At 33.5% G+C, this 22287-nt stretch overlaps 1 protein-coding gene across 9 annotated transcripts in view; it reads left to right on the top strand.

The window, feature by feature from the left end:
- The window catches only part of HMGCLL1 (3-hydroxy-3-methylglutaryl-CoA lyase like 1), a 144930-nt gene that overhangs the window by 59649 nt on the left and 62994 nt on the right, over positions 1-22287 (top strand). For 7 of the 9 annotated variants that reach the window (XM_074333113.1, XM_019734793.2, XM_019734795.2 and 4 more), the window contains 4 exons: positions 5579-5674; positions 7645-7793; positions 18318-18381; positions 21862-22050. In XM_074333113.1, coding sequence (XP_074189214.1) covers positions 5579-5674; positions 7645-7793; positions 18318-18381; positions 21862-22050 — 498 coding nt within the window. The remainder of the gene's footprint in view (positions 1-5578; positions 5675-7644; positions 7794-18317; positions 18382-21861; positions 22051-22287) is intronic. The other 2 variants (XM_074333114.1, XM_074333111.1) reach the window with 1 other exon arrangement.

Below are 22287 nucleotides of genomic sequence, written 5' to 3'. Positions count from 1 at the left end.
TGTATTTCATGCTTATTATGCATTATTGGTAATGTCATACTAAGATATAATACTTTGTGATGTGTAACCTTATACACAGATACATTGTTTTAGAAGAATTACTATAGTTTTGTGCCCTTCACAGTGAAAATTTTTATATATATTCTATTATCTGTGACTTTCATAAAAAATAATAAACATAAGTCTGAATGGTATATTAACAATTGTATATACAATACACTAAATATAATGCTAACAAAAAAGACTCATTTAATTTGATATTGATGAAAACAGATTCATTTACAATTTTGCAAATATAATGTGTGGAAGAATTTTCTGTAGACTAGCTTCTGGCTCTATAGACTTTGAAACTTGTTTTTCCTCAGATATTTAAATACTTCTGGTACCAGATATTGTAGGACATGGTGAATATGGACTCTTGGCTTCACCCTAGAGTGATAGTTTTAATAGGAGGTACAATTGAGTACTATATTTTGTGTTATATATTTTAAATATATGAGAATATTTATACCAGTATTCTTGAAAAGTGCAACCATTGTGCGCTCTCCCGAGTGGCAAAGTCTGCCTGGATTCACACACAAAGAAATATAACAACCTAAATTAATTCAGTGGGCATCCATTTTTATGCGTGTTACTTGGCCATTACAAGAAATCCACTTTATAGATAAAGCAACACTTTATATAATTGCCCTTTTGTCTTCTAACTCTTCTTCACTGCTCCAGAGCAGTAAAACCATCTTGCCACCAAAACATACCTCTCAAACCGCATCTTGTCTCTCCCCAAATTCATTACTATTATGATCATTTAGATTTTCTGGCTATCTTGTCCTCTTTGTCCTAGCACTTCACTTCATAGCTTCCTCCTACTTAATATACTAAGACAAGAAATCAGATGCAGGACTCTTGTTAGAGGGTGGGGGAGGGAAACAGCTCTTCAGCAAATGAAAGAAGGGAGCAATGGGTTATTGCTCACCTATAGGTAACGCTTGTCTTGGTCATAGTGACTGGAACAGGACAGAGAAGAGGAGGAAAAGTAGAGCTCTATGTTTAGGTTACAAGTCCACTTGTAAGAGAGGTGGTCAAGTTATATAATTTTACAGCTTTCACTGTAAAGATTCAGTATCTTAACATTTTTCTTTCATGTGAATTTTAGATCATATTCTAAACACCTTTGCCTTTTAAAAATAGAGGACTAACTCAAATTCATAATATTTCAGCCCTGTCACACAGTACAATTGCCTCAACTTCAGCAGAGCCACAGAGATGCATTGAATAATTTCTGTGGTGATGGAAAACAACTCAGCTCCTCCCTTATTGTTTGAAATCTTGTTAGTTACTAATCTGTTGTTGAGTTAGAATAATAAATGTAGCAGTCTTATGTATCATTAATGTGTGTAAAAGACATTCGTAAAAAAATGTATAATAAATGCATCTCTGGAACTTGGAGACCTGTACAATGTACCATCTTTGTAATTGCATTTTTTTTTTCTGGTAAAAGGGAAGCATGTTAATCAGTGATTTAATTTTAAATGAATAGAAGTCAATTCTTCTAAAATATAGAATAGAACTTCTCAGTTTCCTATGCACATTCACCTGAAATCAATCATAAATACTTATTTCCCTTTATGGAATATCTCACACAACATATTCAGTTGAAACCAAACATAATTTAATCAGTGAATATTCTGTTTTCTCTATCAACTGTTAATTGGAAGAGAGGTAAAGGGTAATAAATAAGTGTCTTTACTTTCCATTGTATAGGACTTGAAAATGAAAGAATTATATTACTTTAAACACTTAATTTCTATAAAATATGTCACCCCATAATTATCTGAAGATTTTTAATAAATGTGTTTTAAATTTAGGCTTATTAAATCCTTTACAGTATACTAGAAAGTTCATTTTGTATACAAAAAAATGTATTTATGTGTATGAATAGTTTTGCTCCATGAATATTTTTGAATAGCATTAATCTCTATGAATAGTTTTGCTCCATTAAACTCTATGACTATTTTGCTCCAAAGAAAACTAGGTCCTGAATTATTTACATTTGGCCTAGATAAGGTTTAGTTTAAATATTTGTCATTATTCTAGTTTATGTTGCAAAGAAAAAACGCTTTCTTCTCTGTGTTCCTTAGAACTTCAGATCACATGATATTTGTGTTAATTTGTATTTTTGATACACACACAAACACACATATATATTTCCCCACTAGCTTGTGTATTATATGTGTGTGGACAGCATCTGCTTCATTTTTCTATGCCATGTTAGCTATACGGTAAGTGTACAAAATATTGAAATGAATCATACTCAAATATTGAAATGAAGTATAAAAATTAATTTGTAAGGTACTGTGATATTTTAAAATTAACTTTTATATCCTCCAATGGTAAATTTCGTAGTCTATTTACAAAATATAACTGAAACTTCCAATGTCTTTCCTCTCAAGTTCATGAGAAAGTTTTCCTCATTGCTTATGACTGCATACTCATATACATTATCTTGAAAGTCCATAATATCAGGAGATTTGGGTGAGATATCGCCACTTAACAATGCTCAAACTATAGTTTAGCCATTGCTATTGTCCAGAGAACACATTGAAAGCCTAAATATTTAGGAGCAATTATAGTATTTAGATAAAGACAGAATATTAGATGTCTACATATAGAGGGTGCCCAAAAATTTATACACATTTTAAAAAAGAAAAACTATTAAAATTGTAATACTCAATATATACCACAAGATGATAACAAAAGATGAGTACAAGTCACATTTGACTTCTGCAATTACAAGAGGTGCTCAAAGTCATTACCATCAGTGTCCAGACACTTCTGATTACGGCAAACTACTGCTTGAGCAACGTTGACCAAAGGGTCAACTTGTATACATTTGTTCTGGCTCTCCCAGTATGTATAATGAGAAGTGTCCAAATTTAATCACGCTGTGATAGAGTTAGTAGCAAATATAATAAAAACTCTTTAACTATACACCTATTACATTCTAATCCTTGTGACCCTTTGGATATCTTTAAGACTATTGCAAAGTGTTGACAAGTATTGTAACTATTTGAATCCATATCAAAATATGGATGCTGAAGAAATTGATGAACCATGGTATAGCCTGTTATGTTGGCTAGATAGATGTAGGTATTGCCATTACCAGAGTGCAGCCAGATGATAGCACAGCATGTTACCAACCAAATTATGGCAATTTTCATGATCTTAACTGAAAAGTCTCAACAGAATCTTAAAAACATGGTAAATCAAACCAGATGTAGAAAAGATTCATTAGAATGTTGAAATAATGAAAATAAAGGAATAGTTCCATTATTGTTTGAATAATAAACTTTAAACATTAAAATAACATAAAGATTGAAGCATACATAAACTCCCTAAGAGGCAAATAAATAAATAAATTTATACCTTTAATTGAAATCTGCTCTATTTTATTCATTGTAATAAAATTATATCCTATCAGGATTTCCTACAGCTCTTTATACAATTGTCTTTATTGACCAACTTTAGAATACTGTTACTTGTTAAATGACGTCATTGTGGCTATTTTAAAAAAGGAAAAATTACTGATTTGTTGGATTCTAATTAATATATTTATTATAATTTAATACAGGAATTTCTAATAATTATCAAATTTTAGTTTTCATCACCTGGGAACTTAGTTACTATGGTCTCTGTTTATTTTCTAATTCTACTGATTAAAACATCTATTAAATTATCGTTTCATTATATAAATTTCTTCATAATGATTCAAGGTTTTTATTACATGTAAACTGAAATAATACTTGCAGTATTACATATTAATAAAAATATGACCTATATTTCTTAGAGATTGAAATTTGTTTTGTGCCCTTTATGCTGTTTTATGATGCACTGCTATACTTTATCTGTGTATGGTTAGACAAACACTCTTTATTCCTATCTGTTATCATGTTAATATAAGTGTCTCTCATAAATATCTAAACATACAATGTTTCATTAGACACAAGTTTTAATAATGTCAATTAACATTATTCTTTGATAACAGAGTGATGTTTTAGATTTTATTTAGATGTTTTAGATTTTATTTAGTTTTATCCTAAAACGAGTAGTAACTTTGCTTATCTTTCTGCTTGAAATTAGGATTAAGTACTTCATATTTTTATTATAATGTATTTGTGCATGTTTGCATGTACATGGGTCTGTGACACAGTGAGATAGAGGACACACTTTAGCACAAAGGCTAAATTCATGAATATTCAATCAAGAATTGTGTTGAAATATGCACAAATGCTAAGTATTTTAAAAAGGTTATAAAACAGTGAAGATTACATCTTAAATATTTAATTATAAATTTAAATGTATTTAAAATTTTAGTTAATCCAAACTATATTCATTGAAAGTATTAAATTTAATTCTACTGGCATTTAACTGAGAGTCAATAAAACTAGAGGACCAATAAAAGTAAATATTGCAATATTTCATATTTTTCAAAAGTGTATGGTTATATTACGAAAAGTATTTAAACTTTTATTTATTTACTTGTATTTTACTTTGAAATTAACAATACGTGTTTATTATAAGAAGCCGAGGTGTGTAGAGAAAACACAAGTCTTACCTCATCCATTCTTTCATTGAAGATACAAATTTTGGTTTGGTGTATGTTTTTACAGTTTTATCCATGCTCAAGTTGTTTAATTTCATTGTTTATATATTATCCCTTATATTTGTTGTTCATGCCATCATGTGCTATTCTTAAATGTGCAAAGATCATGATTATGATTATATCAATGGTAATTTCTCTATATGATGATTATGGGATTTTGATCATTTGATCAGTTATTGCTCTAGGAGCCTCAATTGTATACTTTGTGGCAAACTACTATTTTTGATATTTTGATTCAAAGTTGATTTTTTATAGATTCACAGAAACCATAGAAAAATGAAGTCTTAGCAACATGGGTTAAATTTTTTCTTTTGTGCAATCCGGTGTATTCATTTGTTTGCATTATGAGAAGAAACAGTAATCCAGTGATGCTAATGCATAAAGCATCATGAGTATTACTAACTAAAACATCTATGCTAACCAAATAATAAACTAGGATCCTAGCCTTGTTAAATTGTTCTAACAGAGATAAGATGAGTAATTTACATTTTACTGAACATTGTAAAGTTTCATACACTGAAAATTATTTGGGTATACAATTTTCATGTGGAAGGTAAATGCATAACATATTGCCTTTCAAACTCTCCCCCGTCTCAGGGGCATTTGAGGCTTAGGCCATGAAATGGAAGACAAAGAATAAAGATCAATCAAGTGAAAATAATCGAATTGAGAATTCCTGACTATTGGTAATCACTCATTTAACCAGATCCTGTAATGTGAATAAGTTAAACCCAGATCTAAATATTATGTATTTATGGTATTGAGAACTACTCAGCTACATTGGCATAGTTTTATTTCAAGCACTACTTTATAGAATACACTTTTATGTGTAATTATAGCCTTCCTGAAAAACTAAAAATGTGCTTGATGGACTATTCAAAGTTATGTTATTTATATATAACTATCAATGTATTTAAGATGGCTGATCACACTGAAGTGATGAAAGGCATTCGTCAATATCCAGGAGTTCGATATCCTGTCCTCACTCCTAATCTTCAGGGTTTTCACCGTGCTGTAAGTGCGCTCCTAATTTTTCTCAAATCAGTATGCTTCTTACTGTTTTTAAGTTCTTTACAAAGTTAAACCTGTGTCGAATTTAACTCATTTGTTATCCTGTACAAATACTATGTTAATATACTGACATGAATACGTGGAAATCATTACCCTCATCGTTCAGTTAGGGACTAAAGTGCTTTGCATAAATGGTTCTTCCAGTTTTACCATTAAAGAATTACAATACAGTTACCCATTTTGATGAAATTATTTTGAAAGTGCATTTTATGCATCCATCTTAAATAAGGAATATAGAATATAGCCTAACCAGTTCTCAGTACAATGTTATAATTATAATCATTAATATTATTGTAGTGAGTGATTATGTTTGTCAACTCTTTTTAATCTGCTTGCTGTTGCTGTTTTTCCACCTACCCCTTTAAGATGAAGCTAATCACTGTCTTTGAAACTTCCTCTAACAGATTTCCCTATTCCTCTTCTGGCTTGTTTCCTCCAACCCTCTGTGACTTAGGAATTTATATGCAAACAGACTTTAATAATTATGCACAAGAAAAATCAATGTGATTTTAAGTCAAGTCTTGAGGTGTTACGCTTCCATGCTTTACTATAAAAGTTTTGCAACTGCTATTGCTGGTGTTAATGGATATTTTTTACTTTTGTATTTCAGACTGTGAGATTGTGGGTACTAGTTGATACATTACCTGTTAGTGTCTCTTGTTAAAACCACTTTTGTTTGATTTGATATGATCGTTTATCACATTGTAAAGAAAAAAGCATTTTAAGAAATTTTAAATATTACTGTCATTTGGTCCTAAACACAGTAGGGAATGTATCCATCTTGAAAAGACACTGCAAGGACACCCTCAGGATAGAAGGGCAAGTAATGGACTGAAACAAATCTTGGCTTGGGAGTCAGGCAAACCTGTGCTCAAAACACTGTTCCGGGATGTTTATTAGCTCTGTGACCTTGTGGTCATGATTTAGTGTTTTGGTCCACAGTTTTCTCATCTGTGGAATGGGGTAATACTTAGTTTACAAGATTATTTGTGTACCAGAAATAGGGCGTGCAAAGTACCAATAACAATACTGGAACATAGTATGTGTTCCATAAACATAATTTTAATTTTAGAGGTTAAAATTGATTTGGATAGAGGAGTGGAAGCTGATATATTTTTTTAAAGTTAGAGGAAAGATAATATTTTTTTTCTTAACGTATTAGGGATCAGAAAGAGAGGGGTATTTAGGCACAGTCTAGAGGTACATTAATAGAAAGTCTTAAAACTTCCGCTGGAAAAAGAAGAGGCTTGACATTTGAAAACAAGTCACTGGAGAATCCTTGGTGAAAGAGTGAAGATGGCAAAGGGGGCAAAAGGGAAAACTGATTAGGTTAACATTTATGAATTTAAAGATTGACAAGAGGATTTGGCATTAGACACACGAGAGTGTGGTTATAGCAGTCAAGGTATGAAACAGTGGAAGCTTGGTTAAGAGATAGGAAGAAAATTGGGGGCAAAATCTAAATGATGAATTGAAAACTATTTTTCTGTTGCATTGTGGGAAGAAAAGGAAAACAGGAAGCATTTACTGTACTGTTTGAATAATTGGCCTAAAAATAATGTTCTCCATAGATATTTAAGAGGTTTTGTTGGGCTGCTAGTATTTTCCATAAGTAGTGTTAAAATATTTGAGGATAACATAATTTAGGAAAGTCAAAATTATTTTGGAACATATCATTGTGTTTTCTGTGCCTCATAGATTTATGAGTGTTGCAGATTGTGGAATTATTCTTGCAAAATGTTTTTACATTTCAAAAAAGTGTATGTAGCCATATGAGAGGAATGTGATTTTAAATTTTTAAGAAAATGATAAAGAATGAAAGCATGACTTTATAGAGTAGTTAATATTTCTTCTATTGCTGTCATTTACATTTTTGAAATTATTAGCTTTTGCCTTTAAATTATATTTTTCAGGTTGCTGCTGGTGCCACTGAGATATCAGTTTTTGGTGCTGCATCTGAATCCTTTAGCAAGAAGAATATTAACTGTTCTATTGAAGAAAGTATGGAGAAGTTTGAGGAGGTCGTTAAGTCTGCAAGGCATATGAATATTCCAGCACGAGGGTACTTACAAAATTTCACAAATTCTATTTAGTTAACATCTATTGTTAAAGCTCATTTATGAACTATTTAGACATTCTTTCATCATTTATAACGATATACATAGTGTATCTTATTTGTACCGTATGTGATCAGACCCATCACTATTAGCGGTGCATCTCATTAATATCAGTTAATAATTATTAGACTGTATCTAGCTTGTAGAGTGTGTAACACAGTTGAAATCAGAGGGAGTAGTGTGCAAACCTGACATTGTTACTCATTTTATTAGTACTGAATTATTCAAATGCAGCCATCTTTTGATCTCAGCCCAGTATGAGTTAATAAATTGATGTGAACTTAGCATTTGGAAAGGAATCATCTAATGTCGTTTTCAATTTAAAAAAAAAAAAAAAAAGAAACCTGACTTTTTTTTCCCCCCGAAGAATGTTTCGTATAGAACTTGAATAGAATACGTAAAACATAATATTGAATCTGAGCTGTACTGGGAAGTTGGGCACATCATTTCACCCATTCAAACTCCCCATCAAAAGCCGCCTTTCCTGCTTTCTCTCTGTGATCCCAAAGCCGAGGTATATTGGGAAGGAGAAGAGAGAGAAAACTCACTTTGGTTCTTACCTGCTTCTGAGACCAGCAGTTGCAGCATCTATTGCAAACAGGCTCTACACCCAGGCGTGTGTTCTGAAATCTATAATAAATTCTTTGTTACTTAAGACAGAAGTTGTTCCTAAGACATTAGCTAATTACCCATTGATTTTCCCAGTTATGAAGATGTAATAAATAGACCATATCGTCTTAATAAATTAAAATGCATAGCATGGTGTAAGAGAAGGCCAAATGCTGTAACTGGATTTAGATACAGGTTGTACCTCCTTTGGTTGAGGTGATCAAAGTTCATGGTGGCAGGAAATATTCAGCAGTTAATGAGAAAGACAAGTGGATCCAATTTTGAGTGATGATAGTAGAAAAGCTTTAGATTTCAGCCAACGTCCTTGGAAGAGCAACGACCTTGGTTGAATTCTAATGGAGTTAGACTACACCATAGTGAACTATCTTGTTGGTTTGCTTACTTTTTTTAACTTCTTTTTTTTTTTCTCCACATGAATTTTTTAAACACACAAAATTATTTTGTAAGTAAATATAGCATAACATGCAAAGCACATACAAGAAAAAAAAAATAAGATAATGTATTTCGAAAGACAGAAAATAAAGGATGTATATTATTAAGGCAAAGTCAAATAACCATAGCCAGAAAGGAGAAATGTAGTATAAGCTTCTAAATTCAAACATGCATAGGTTGTTTTATCTCTCTTTCCTTTAAGTGAAAGGGAAAAATAAAGGAGCTATTCCATTTCTATGTGTGTTTAAATATGCAGTTTGGTTTTTGAGTAAAATCTCTTTGGAAAGTTGAAAAACCACATAACTATAAGAAGTTAAGTGAATGTGCAGCTTACACTTCAAATATGAAGTTTGTTTAATATTTAAAGGTAGATGTAAACATAAATTGTATGATACCAGATTTTATCGTTTTAATTTCTCTCCTATAAAACAGAATAAGTATTGTAATAAAGCCGATAGAAACCCTAAATCCACTTTAATACTGATTGTTGAACATTTAATATTGTCCCATCAGTAAAGAAACTTCTAACCATGCTACAACTTAAAAAGTTTCCCAGGCTTTGATAAGAAGGCTACAGAAGTACAAGATGGACAAGGAGTGAAACGTAGTCAAATGAAATCAGCAAAGTACATTGGCGATTTAATGTAGCGTTATACTATAGACAAATGTATGCTTCTCAATGCAGAGTTTGATCCTGTGGAATATAAGTCTTGGTTGTTCTTGAAACACTACTCACTTTTAGAAATGCGCCTCTTGGTATGTGAGTTCACTATTTATTTGTACAACTGAAAAGTATCTTCTTACTTCCCAACACTTTTAGAGAGTTTAACTTAGATTGTATTCTTACTGCAAATCTAGGTTGTAGGTACTCATTATTAAAAGTAACAGGCCATCGGTACTCAGGTCAAGAACATAGCCATGTTCATCGACTTGAAATTGAAGTAGATGCTTCAGCATGTCTTTCTGTGGCCACAGCTGCATCAACATGTACTTGATCGTTGTCCAGAAAATCTGTGTCATCAGCTGTCAGATTTAAAGGCCATAAGGCACCATGCATTGTATAAATGCTGGCCATTTGATATTTTTTATAAAAATAGTACACTTTCATTTGGTCAAAATAGCAGCTTTTAGTAACGTTATGAAAGCTATTGTTTGGTTCCATCCCTCACAACACACACACATACACATTCATGTGTACATACTTTTCATACAGGCTCAGAACTTTACACCACATCTGGGACACTAGTACTGCATATACATTATATATGAATGGACAATGAGATGTCTACATTTTTTACTTCCTTCTTTAATGTGTAATTCATGACTTTTAAACAATCTAGGTTATATTTTTATTATGACTAAACTTTTAAAGAGTTAAAAAGCCAAATAAAAATAAAAGCCTGTGATAAATGTAATCGTGTTCTCTCTTTTTATCAATGGCATTTATTGAAAGAATTATCTCTTAGTTTGTCAAGATCCTTTTAAATTTGAAATGCATCAAGATACGAAGTAGTGTTCTAATACATCATATAAAATATTCAGGTTTTATTCCTTTTTAAAGCAAGTATCAACGTGTCTTTAATGAAATCACATGAATCCCTTGCTCACGCTGTGTGTGTGAATATTAATTTAAAGAGGAAACTATAAGTTTGGGCCTACTGAAAGTTAAAAGGAGTATATTTTTAACATTTTTCCTAGAAGCCAAACAAAATTGTCCATTGTTTAAAACAATACAAACTGAAAAAGTACTTGACTGTGAACTGCAATTACTGAATGTCTTATCAAATTCCCAGAAAAAGTAAAGGTACAGAATAATAACAGGGAATAAAAGGCAAATTAGCAATTAAACTAATAAAGACAATTATAGAAAACTTTTAGATACTGAAAAAGAAAAGCAATTATAGGATGAGATAATGTTTCCCTTTAGTCATAACTTTTTTTTTTTAACTGAGTTAACATTGGTTTATAACATAAGTTTTCGGTGTACAACATCATAATTCAATATCTGTATACACTGTAGTGTGCTTACCACTAAAAGTCGTTTTCATCCTTCACCATATGTTTAACCTCCTTTACCCATTTTGCCCTCACTCTCACCCCCTTCCCTTCAGGTAAACACCAATCTGTTACTGATATCTATGAGTTGTTTTTATTTTGTTAGTTCATTTGTTTTTTCCTTTTTTTGTATTCCACATGAGTGAAATCAAATGATATTTGTTCTTTTCAGTCTGATTTATTTCACTTAGCATAATATCCTTAAGGCCTATCGATGTTGTCACAAATGGCAATATTTAATCTTCTTTATGTCCAAGTAGTATTCCATTGAGTGTGTGTGCGTACGCACACGCATGTATGTGTGTGTACTACATCATCTTTGTCTCTTTGTCCATTCATTGGTCGATGAACACTTAGGTTGTTTCTACTGTGTTTCCCCGAAAATAACACCTAGCCAGACAATCAGCTCTAATGTATCTTTTGGAGCAAAAATTAATATAATACCCGATCTTAATTTACTATAATATAATACCGGGTCTAATATAATATATAATATATAATGTAATATAATATAAATATAATATAATACCTGGTCTTATATTAATTTTTGCTCCAAAAGACACATTAGAACTGATTGTCGGGCTAGGTCTTATTTTCGGGGAAACACAGTATATCTTGGCTATTGTAAATATTCTTCAGCTAAATACCCAGAAGTGGAATAACTGGATCACATGGCAGTTCTGTTTTTAATTTTTTGAGGAACCTCCGTACTGTTTTCCATAATGGCTCCACCAGTTTACATTCCCACCAACAGTGCATGAGGGTTCCCTTTTCTCCTTGCTAACAACCTGTCTTCTTGGTAATAACCATTTCAAAAGTTGTGAGGTGATGTTTCACTGTAGTTTTGATTTGCATTTCCCTAATGATTAGTGATGTTGAACATCTTTTCACGTGCCTTTTCCTTGGAAAAAGATTTATTGAGATCCTCTGCCCATTTTTTAATCAGGTTGTTTGTTTTTTGTTGTCGTTGAATTATTGTTGTTGTTGAGTTCTTTATATATTTTGGATATTAACCCCTTATCAGAACTATCACTGGCAAATATGTTCTCCCATTCAGTAGGTTGTATTTTTTTGTTTTGTTAATGGTTCCCTTTGCTGTACAGAAGCTTTTTAGTTTGATGTAGGCCCAGTTATCTGTGTTTGTTTTTGTTTCCCTTGCTGTTGGAGTCAAATCCACAAAAACTGCTTAGACCGATGTCCAGGAGCTTAATGCCCATGTTTTCTTCTATGCAATATATGGTTTTAGGTCTTACATTTAAGTCTTTAATCCATTTTACTGGCTTTTCCTTTGAGAGAATTTATAACTCAGCACATTTATTCAAGAACTTGCAACCTGCTTGTGTGTTAGCCACATCATGTAGGTCATGTTGCACAGTTTGCATTTCCTATCCTTCCCCTGTCTAATGCAAAATGGCATTTTGGATTCTGATCCTGACCCTGAAGGTAATAGCAGTCTTATTGAGTGAGATAATGAGCTTCTGATTTAGGGCTCAGTTTTTTAAATACAGGGTGACTGGCAGGCAGTGTTTCTTATGACTGATATAGGATATACCTTCCATTGGATGATCTACCCCAATGGAATTCACTTGCACATATGGCGCTGTCTTCTTATAAGTGGACAGCTTATTGGTCAAATTCCTTTACAACTTCTATTAAACTAAGGTCTTTGTGTTGGCCTGGAAGAGCAATTCAAATCATAATTTACCAAAATATGGTACATAAAACTCTAAAAATGAGACATCTGTTAAAGCTATTTTCTGTCATACATATGGTCTGCATGAAGGTTCATACTTTGTTTTTTAGCCTTAGATATTATTCCATCACTGCTGTATGCCAGAATAACTCATACCTAGCAATAGTTAATATGCATAAGATGTGTTTGTGCAGTCATGCCTAAATAGCCATCATGGAGAGCTTTTGTGGAAAGAATGTGTTTTGTTATTTCTCATAAAATTAGCTTTTTATAGTAAATGGAGAATCTTAGCAGCATTGCTTCTTTAGACCAGGAAATAATCTTTGTTTCTTATATCATCCACAGTGATAAGTGCATAATAGTCTCTCAAAAACTTATTTTTGGTTGGCTTCTGAGTAATGGAATGCTATTTTGCATTGTTCATAGGTTGATATATTTTGCATCAAAGTGCTCCTATATTTAAGTGTTTTAATTACCTTTAATTGACATTACATGTCATCTCTCTTGGGATTGTTTTTCTCTTCTGAGGAGAGCAATGTATGACTCTCTGTACTGTTTGTGACATTGATTCAACTCTTTTGTTTGACTGGAAGCTGCAGTCACTGGTTATGTCCAACATCATGGGAGAACATCGTACTGCATTTTGCTAGCCTGGGAAAAGATCAAAATTCAAAATGTGAAGTGTGATTTCTACCGAAGGTATATGGCTTTCTCAACAGCCTAAAGTTGAAAAAAAAAAAAAATGTTATGTTGAACCATGGTAAATCATAAATGGCTTCAATAAGAACAAATAAAAATAAAGCTACTCACATTTCTATCCACAGAGTTAATGTAACACCGTGCTTTTTGTTCATTTTAGCAGAATTAGCTTCGATATGGGTGGTGATCATATTACTCTGTCATCTTAAATAATACTTAAAACGTAGTTCTAAGTCTTACTTTCAAATATGTGTTATCATCTCTGGCTATGGGAGTTAGAATGCTAATAGCCTGGATCTAGCTATACATGTATTGTATAGATGAGAAACTTTATAGAAAATTATTCAGAAGGTGATAATGACATATTAACTGACACATCGCTGCATTAATTGATTCAAGAAATATTGGGTGTTTTATATAATGTACTGTTGTGATACTATGTGGAATATGAAAAAATAGCCTAATATCAAAGAGTTACCAACAAACGGGAAAATAATATGTATAAAAATAATTATTATATTGTTAAAAAAGCCAAGTACATTAAGAGAGATACAGATAAATCCTGTTACAGTTTAAAGTATTGCTGTGGCTAAGCCTTCCAGTACTGAATTGAATAATAGTAGTGATAGTGGGAATCCTTGTCTTTTCCTGATTTTAGAGGAAAGGCTTTCAGCTTTTCTCCTTTGAATATGATGTAAGCTGTGGGCTTGTCATATATAGCCTTTATGAAGTTGAAGTAAGTTCCTTCTGTATCCTTTTTGTTGAGAGATTTCTTTTATCATAAATGGATGTTGATTTTGTCAAACGCTTTTTCTGCATCTCTTGAGATAATCGTATAATTTTTATCCTTGGTTTTATTGATGTGATGAATGGCATTAATTGTTTTGCAGATGTTGAACTACCCTTGCATCCCTGGTATTAATCCATCCCACTTGATCACGGTGTATAATCCTTTTAAGGTATTGTTGAATTCAGATTGCTAGTCTTTTGTTGAGCATTTTTGCATCTATGAGTATGTTCATCAGGGATATTGGCCTGTAATTCTTTTTTTTTTCCTTTTTTTTGGTGTGTCTTTGTCTGGTTTTGGTATCAGGATAATGCCTAGGAGAATGAGTTTGGAAATATCCCTCTTTAATTTTTTGGAATAGTTTGAGAAGGATTGGTACCAATTCTTCTTTAAATGTTTGTAAATTTTACCTGTGAAGCATCTGGCCCTGGGCCTTTGTTTGTTGGGAGTTTTTTTTACTTCTTTAATTTCATTGCTAGTAATTGGACAGTTCAGATTCTCTGTTTCTTCCTGGTTTAGTCTTGGACAGTTGTGTGTAAGGCCTGAAACCATAATACTCTTAGAAGAAAACATAGGAAATAAACTATTTGAAATCAGTCTGAACTATCTTTTTAGATACATCCCTTCAAGCAAGGGAAACAAAAGCAAAAATAAACAAATGGACTTCATCAAACTAAAAAGTCTCTGCACAGTAAGGGAAACCTTCAACAAGACAAAAAGACAACCTACTGAATGGGAGAATATATTTACAAATGATAATCCAGTATGGGGTTGATATCTAAAACACCTAAGAAACTCATACATCTCAACAAAAAAATAAATAATCTGATCGAATAATGGTCAGAGGACATGAAAAGTCATTTGTCCAAAGAAGATATACAGATGGCCAGCCGACATGAAAAGATGCTCAACATCTCTAATCAGGAAAATGCAGATCAAAACCACACACCACTCAGGATAGCTATTATCAGAAAGTCAACAAATAGCATGTTGGGAGGATGTGGAGTAAAGGGAACCCTTGTACATTGTTGGTGGGACTGCTAACTGGTGCAGCCCCTATAGAAAGCATTATGGAGATTCCTGAAAAAAAGTGAAAATACATATACCATATGCCATATGACCTAACAGTTCTGGGTATTCCTCCAAAGAAAATGAAAACACTAATTTGAAAAGATGTATGCACCCCTATATTCGTTGCAACATTATTTATAATAGCCAAAATAGGGAAGCAACCTAGCTATCCATTGATAGATAAATCGATAAAGATGATGTGATGTGTGTAGTGTGTATGTGTGTATATATTATAGAATTACATATATAATTATATAGTATAATTACATATATAATTATATTTATGTAATTATATATAATATAATATATAAATATGTAATTATATATATTATAATTATATATTATGTATATAATATATACACACACCCTCTACATACACACAATGGGATATTACACAGTAATAAAAAAGAATGTAATATTGCCATTTGTGACAACATGGATGGATCTAGAGGGTATTATACTAAGTGAAAGTCAGGTAGAGAAACACAAATACCGTACGGTTTCACTTATATGTGGAACCTAAACAAACAAACAAACAAACAAACATACAAAACAAAAAGAGACTCATAGACACAGAGACCAAAGGGAGGAGATACGGGAATGGGTGAAAAGCGGAAGGGGAATATAGTCAATAATATTGTAATAAATTTCCCTGGTGACAGATGATTGCTAGAATTAGTGGGGTGACCGAGTGTACAGTATAAAAATGTGTCTACTATACACATGAAACTAATAAAACCAATATAAGATTGTGTACCAACTATGCTTAAATAAAAAATAAATTAAAAAAAATTAAGTTTAAAGTAATACTATATTAAAGTTCTCTTGAGTTATTTAGAGAGAGAAAGAGTTAATAAAATGAAATCATTAAAGATTGTTCTATTCAATGCATAAATAGAACAACTTTTAAAACATATAGCCAAGCTCAGAAAAGAAAAGAAAGTCCCAGGTTTCGTCAAAGAAAATGTGGTAAACATGCAGGTCGATGCCACTAGTACATGGGGGTATCTGTCAAACATGGAATCCCTGGTGGCTTGGAAATAGGATTTAATGTCTATGTGAGGAAAGATAAATGTCCTGCTAAAACATGGATTTGTAACTGAGGTTAATGAAGTGACTACTCGACTTACAGGGATGCTGAGCATATGTAGATGAAATACAATGGAGTGTGAAGTCCAGGTACACCCTAAGCCTGGGAGCCGCTTGAGGGAATGAAAACAGACGTGGAGAGACTTGGGGTTATGGCGTAAAGGGGTAGCTGTGGCCAGGTCATAAGTTAAGAATGCAGGAAAGGTTTGTTTCATATTGTCTTGCATTTGTTATTTTTTGCTTGTTTTGCTTTTCACATTTATAGGAACGGCATATAAATGGATGGCTTGGATTTTCTGTTTAATCACATGTAGATATTTTGGGTTCAGAATCAGTGTACTTATATTTTCAACATATTATCTATACTCATTATATCTGCATTGAAAACATGCATCTTTTTTTGTCCTTAGCTACCTTCTCCAATATTATGTTGCATAAGAACATTTTCTTTTCACATATGTTGATTAAATGTATACAGATTATTAAAACAATAAGCTTAGATTATAACATTTGGAAGGGCAGAAAGATGGGCTTCCTTCCCAACATGACTTTTTTTTAATTAAAGTTTATTGGGGTGACAATGGTTAGTAAAGTTACATAGGTTTCAGGTGTACAATTCTGTAATACATCATCTATGTATCACATTGTGTGCTCACTACCCAAAGTCAGTTCTCCTTCCATCACCCGATATTTGCCCAGCATCACTTTCAAATTTTACTTGAATTTGTCCTTTTTTTCCTTCCCTTTTCTCATAACTGCTTGCCTGGCTTATGGAACTAATTTATCTTAATTCCAAAATACAGCTTTATTAATATTTTAATACTTTTGAAATTAGGTTACATCTTTAGAATCAATGGATATGTATTGAATCATTTAATATGTGTTATGTTTTCTTATTCTAAAATCTGTTAGGCAATTTATAGTATATCGTCCAACCAACAGCATGGGAGAATCAAGGAAATAATGGTAGTGTCTTCGCTCATGTTTTTGCCTCCACCTTTCCTCTGGCAGCCATTTCCAGAGTTACCAAGGAATTACATTTCTGGAAAACAAATCTGACCTTGTCACTACGTTTCCTAATAATTTTGAGTGATCTCAAAATTCAAACTCCTTGGCATGGCACCCAAGGGCCTTGCTATCTAAAGCCTTTCATTCTGGCCCAAAGTACAAGATCTCCAGCCTCGTTTCCCACCATCCCTCCTCTCCCTCATGTGAATTGCCTCATTCCTAACAATCAGATCATGATGCATTATTTTAATACAAGTGTTGTAAAGTCTCTGAGGAAAGTTTAATAACATGGGATTGGTGTTGAGCTGAAAATAGCTAAAACAGATTTTTTATAAAGCATAATACCTTAAGATGGAAATGTATCATTGTTCTTGCAGGAAAGGCTTGATTTTTTATATTAAATTGTTGAAGAAGCTTATGGAATATCTTTATTTGGAGCCTTTTAAACACAGCCGAGACACTCTTCTGTTTGGGATGATTTAGGTGCACCCACGAGAGAGAAACAAGATGAACTTTGAGGTTGTGGCCAGTTCTAGGAGTTGTAGGGTGATTCATGACTATCTAAATGAGGCCAAAACATCCAGATGGGAGTGAAGAGAGAAATTCAGTTAGCCACTACATGCTCTCTGTCTATGGTTCCAAAGACATGGATAGTTCAAAGTTGAATGTATGTAGTTATTTAAATCACACTATATATTTCATTGGTATTTTCTGTTATGAATGTTCATATGTTGCTATAGTATTAAAAAACTCCACAAGATAAACACCTGTTATCCTATTCCCATATGCCATCAAATGATACAGAAAGAGAAAACTGTGAGTCAAACTGAACATGTTCAAAACTTGTTTTTGTTTGGTCTGAGAATGAAGTAATAACGAAGGAATAGTGTAAAACAAATTTTTCTCGATGACTTTTTGGCTATTTCTTTATTTTTATAAAATGAAAATTAGGGAGTGGCTTATCCACCATACTCATATTTATATTGTTCTATGTTTTAAATGCAGGTATGTGTCTTGTACCATGGGCTGTCCATATGAAGGAAGCATCACACCGCAAAAAGTGACAGAGGTAAGAGACGGCTCTGGTTTTCTGGTTCATGGTGAAATGCTGTATATTATTTTCATTGGGCTATTTTCCTTACTATTTAGTGCATCTGTACAATGACGACTAAGGGGGATAGTGGACTGGGAGATGTGTGATTACTAACCAGTAGTTCCATTTTAATACTGAGGACCTATAATTGGCTGTCACTGTTCAAAGTTAACATTGGAGTTTTATCATTTGGGTGCTCAAAGGTGGAGGGCATAAAAATATCTGTTTCGTTTTTATGTGAGTAGAATACAGTGAGTGACCTTTCCACTTCTATCAGAATGTCAGGGCAGTTTGTGCACACATCTTCAACTCTGCCTTGGTTGCTCAGGTAGAGTTTTTTTGTTTTTCTCCTGCGTACTTCTGCACATGTATGAGTATACACTGCTTCAGTGTTTTTGTTCCTTGCATATCCCATAGCTCTTACTGCTGAGATTCAAGTTGCTATCCCAGAGCACTTTTACAGCAATAGATTATAGTTATTAAGGACCTAATTATTGAAGTTTATTTGTTACTAACCATTCCTGTTTATTAATTCATGCCAATGAATACAAAATGCTCAGTCTTTGAGATTATATTGGACTGTCTCAGAAACTCATTTGTGTATGAATTATATTAATATGCACCCCTTGTTAAGGTTGTTAATTTTCATACATTTAGTAATGTGGTACTGAAGCAGTGTAGTTGGCATTGGTAGGAAATTAAAATTTAGCTGGCTAAACTGACAGTTTGGCTAAAGCCAATCCTATTTTTGTGCATTCATTTGTGCTTTTGAAATTGACTGCCGATCTTTCAAATGAGAGAGATCCCAGGTTCCATTATTTAAGCCAGACCTTTGCACACAGAGGCAGATCTACTATTAAAAAAAAAAAAAAAAAAAAGAAAGAAAAGAAATTTAGATGTGGGAGTCCTTTACTTGCATAGTAGGATCCTTCCAAGACACTGTTACTAATTTGTATTCACAAGTATGTATTTTTTCTTAACACTTCCAAAATGGTGTAACTTCAGAGTCCACAAAACCTGGATCCAACTCTGCCTATGCACCAAACCCCTTGCTGTTGGGCCCCTACCTGGTGCCATATTTGGATGGACCACACACACTCTCAGGCTCTCCGTTCCCACACCAGAATGCTTGAGGAGTAGATGAAAAGAATCATGTAACAAACAGACTGAAAACACTAGGAATTCATGACCAGCAACCTTCAATGGGCCTTCTGTGCTATTCAAATATATTGTGTAGCCAACTCACTGTCTTACTCTCTGAAAGGACTGTTGCCAACTGTGTTCACTCTCTTCACGTCTCTAGTCCTTCCCTCATTTACTCCCCTCTATATTCAACTGTGTAGAATTCTTCCCATTGACACTTGAACATGTTCAAGCCTCTTCACCTGAAATCTTTCTTAATTCAGCATTTCCATCTAGTTATCTACTATCTATCTCCATCCTTCTACATCTACACCTCGTGGTGTCCATTTCGTCATGTGTCAGAAACTCTTCATCACACTCCAAGTTGACTTCTAGACCATTCACTCCACTGAAATCCCTCTTCATAAGATCACTACTTAGCACTCGGGTCAAATGCAAGGTCATATTCATTCCTCATCTTCTCAGCAGAATTTGGGGCTAGTGACCATTTGCTCCTTCCTGATACCCTTGTTTTCATTCCTTTGACACCACGAGTATGATCTTCCTCCATCTGGTTAGTTTTCTCCTTTGAGCCTCATGCTCTTTGACCTGTGGATTAAGAAATTCCCGCAGTTCATAGGTAGTAGAGGAAAATGAGCATTATGATTTTTTTTATCCCAGTTTCCATCCAATAATAGCCTCCTACCTGGACTAGTTAGCCCTCTGAGTACCCTTCAACCTTTTTTGATATAGTTATTGCCTTTCTGAGAAGCAAATCTGATTATATCACCACTACCCCAAATACTACGATGGCTTCTTGTTGCTATTATGATGGACTCCTCAACCAGAATCCTAAACTTGGTTGCTGTGTAAGGCTCTGTATGGTCTGCCTTATGCCTACCGTTCCTTTATGTAGCTTCATTCCCCCTTGATTTTTGCTTTCTCATCGCACTGTCCTTTGCATTTGACCTTTTTTCTGTCTGAAATGCTCTTTGCATTTTTTATTTCAGCTTCCTGGAATACACCAGCCTCTGCATTTTATGTTCTATCTGGAATATTTTTTTCATACCCTACTTTCTCAGCCTCTTCAGCAAGTTAATGTTTTCTTTATCTCAAGCTGTCGCTTGGGCCCTTCCTACTTGACAGATTTAGGTCAGTTTCCTTTGCCACATGTTCTTAGAATCCTGTTCTATTGTTTCGGAATTCTTATTTTAGCTGTATTTACACATTCCCGCATGGAATTGATTAAGGTCTGTCCTCATATGACTCTAGGCTCCATAACAGCATGAGCCATCTCAGTATTTGTGTCCCCAATATATTCCAGCACCTAGCACAGGGCCCGGCATAAAATGGCACTGAAGAGATGCATAAGAAAGGAGTTAATGAGTGACCATGTGCCAGATTTTGTACAAACTGATTTATATATATATCCTCATTTCATTTTCATTGCCAACTGTGTCATTCACATCATCCATATTGTAATTCTTAAAAATTAAATAATCCGATTTAGAAAATATGCTAAATAAAGGTGTTTTGTTGTCTGTATTTTACAGAATAGGGACTGACATTTAAAAAGGTTAATCTTCTGCCCAGTATCACATGAGTAGCATGGGTGGCAGCTGAGATTTAGATCCAGGCACGTCTGATTCCAGATCCCATGTCTTTGTCAACATACATGCTGCCTTCATGCCAATTCTTCCTGTTCTTTGGAAGTAATATTAGTTATTCCACTTGTAGGGACCTTGCAGTTCACCTCTTTATAAGATCACTACTTAGCACTTGAGTCAAGAAATGTAAGGTCATATTCACAAGAGCATCCATTTATAAGCCAAAGAAATTAAACCAGAAATATTTGGTGATGCCACCAATTATTACATAGCTACTGAGTGGCAGAGCTGAGACTGGTATAACTATCTCTTGACACCTAATCGAATGCCTTGAGAAATGCTACTTCCAAAGTAAATTTGTAATGCTTCTGTTTGATTAACAATTTGAGAAAAATAAGTCTTCCGTAGTTGGAATTGTAGTTTATAGATTCTAATTGAACATGCAGGTAAGTAGTTACGACTCTAAGGCAAACTTGAATAATAGAAAAAAGAAAATTACAGTAATCTCATTCAAAGTTTCATATAATGCTTAGGATTTAATGAGCGAGGAAAAAGACCAGAGAACTAAAATGTTTTCCATGGATACGTAACAATCTTAGGTGTGTTTTTGTTGTTGTTGTTGTTTTGTTTTGTTTTGTTTTGACCTCTAGATGATGTTTGCTAAGGAACAGCAGGGGTTGAGTCTGTTCATTTCCATTGCTTTACTAGCTCTTCCCTGTCCCAATAGGTAGCTAAGAGATTGTATGACATGGGCTGTTATGAGATCTCTCTGGGAGATACAACTGGAGTGGGGACTCCAGGAAGTATGAAGAGACTGTTGGAAAGTGTCATGAAGGAAATCCCCTCCAGTGCTCTGGCCGTTCACTGTCATGACACCTACGGACAAGCCTTAGCCAATATCCTCACGGCCCTTCAGGTATTTTGTGTTATTTGTGTGTATGTGTAAAGGTGTGTATCCTCATACCGAATACAAACGTGTTAAGAGCTTTAGTGAGATAACATTTTTAAATTGCTGTGGATATGTTTAAACGGTGTCTGCCACATGGCAAGCACTTGGGAGATATTTGTCAATTGCACATGGTTTTTAGGGCAATGATGTCTCTTATTACTGTTAATGAGACTTTATAAAATTCCAGAACTTGTACTTTTTAAA

The sequence above is a fragment of the Rhinolophus sinicus genome, linkage group LG05 (assembly GCF_036562045.2).
Source record: "Rhinolophus sinicus isolate RSC01 linkage group LG05, ASM3656204v1, whole genome shotgun sequence".
In the NCBI taxonomy this organism is placed as follows: domain Eukaryota; kingdom Metazoa; phylum Chordata; class Mammalia; order Chiroptera; family Rhinolophidae; genus Rhinolophus; species Rhinolophus sinicus.
The sequence above is the reverse complement of the archived record's forward strand: the minus strand, read 5'-3'. Positions and strand labels throughout refer to the sequence as shown.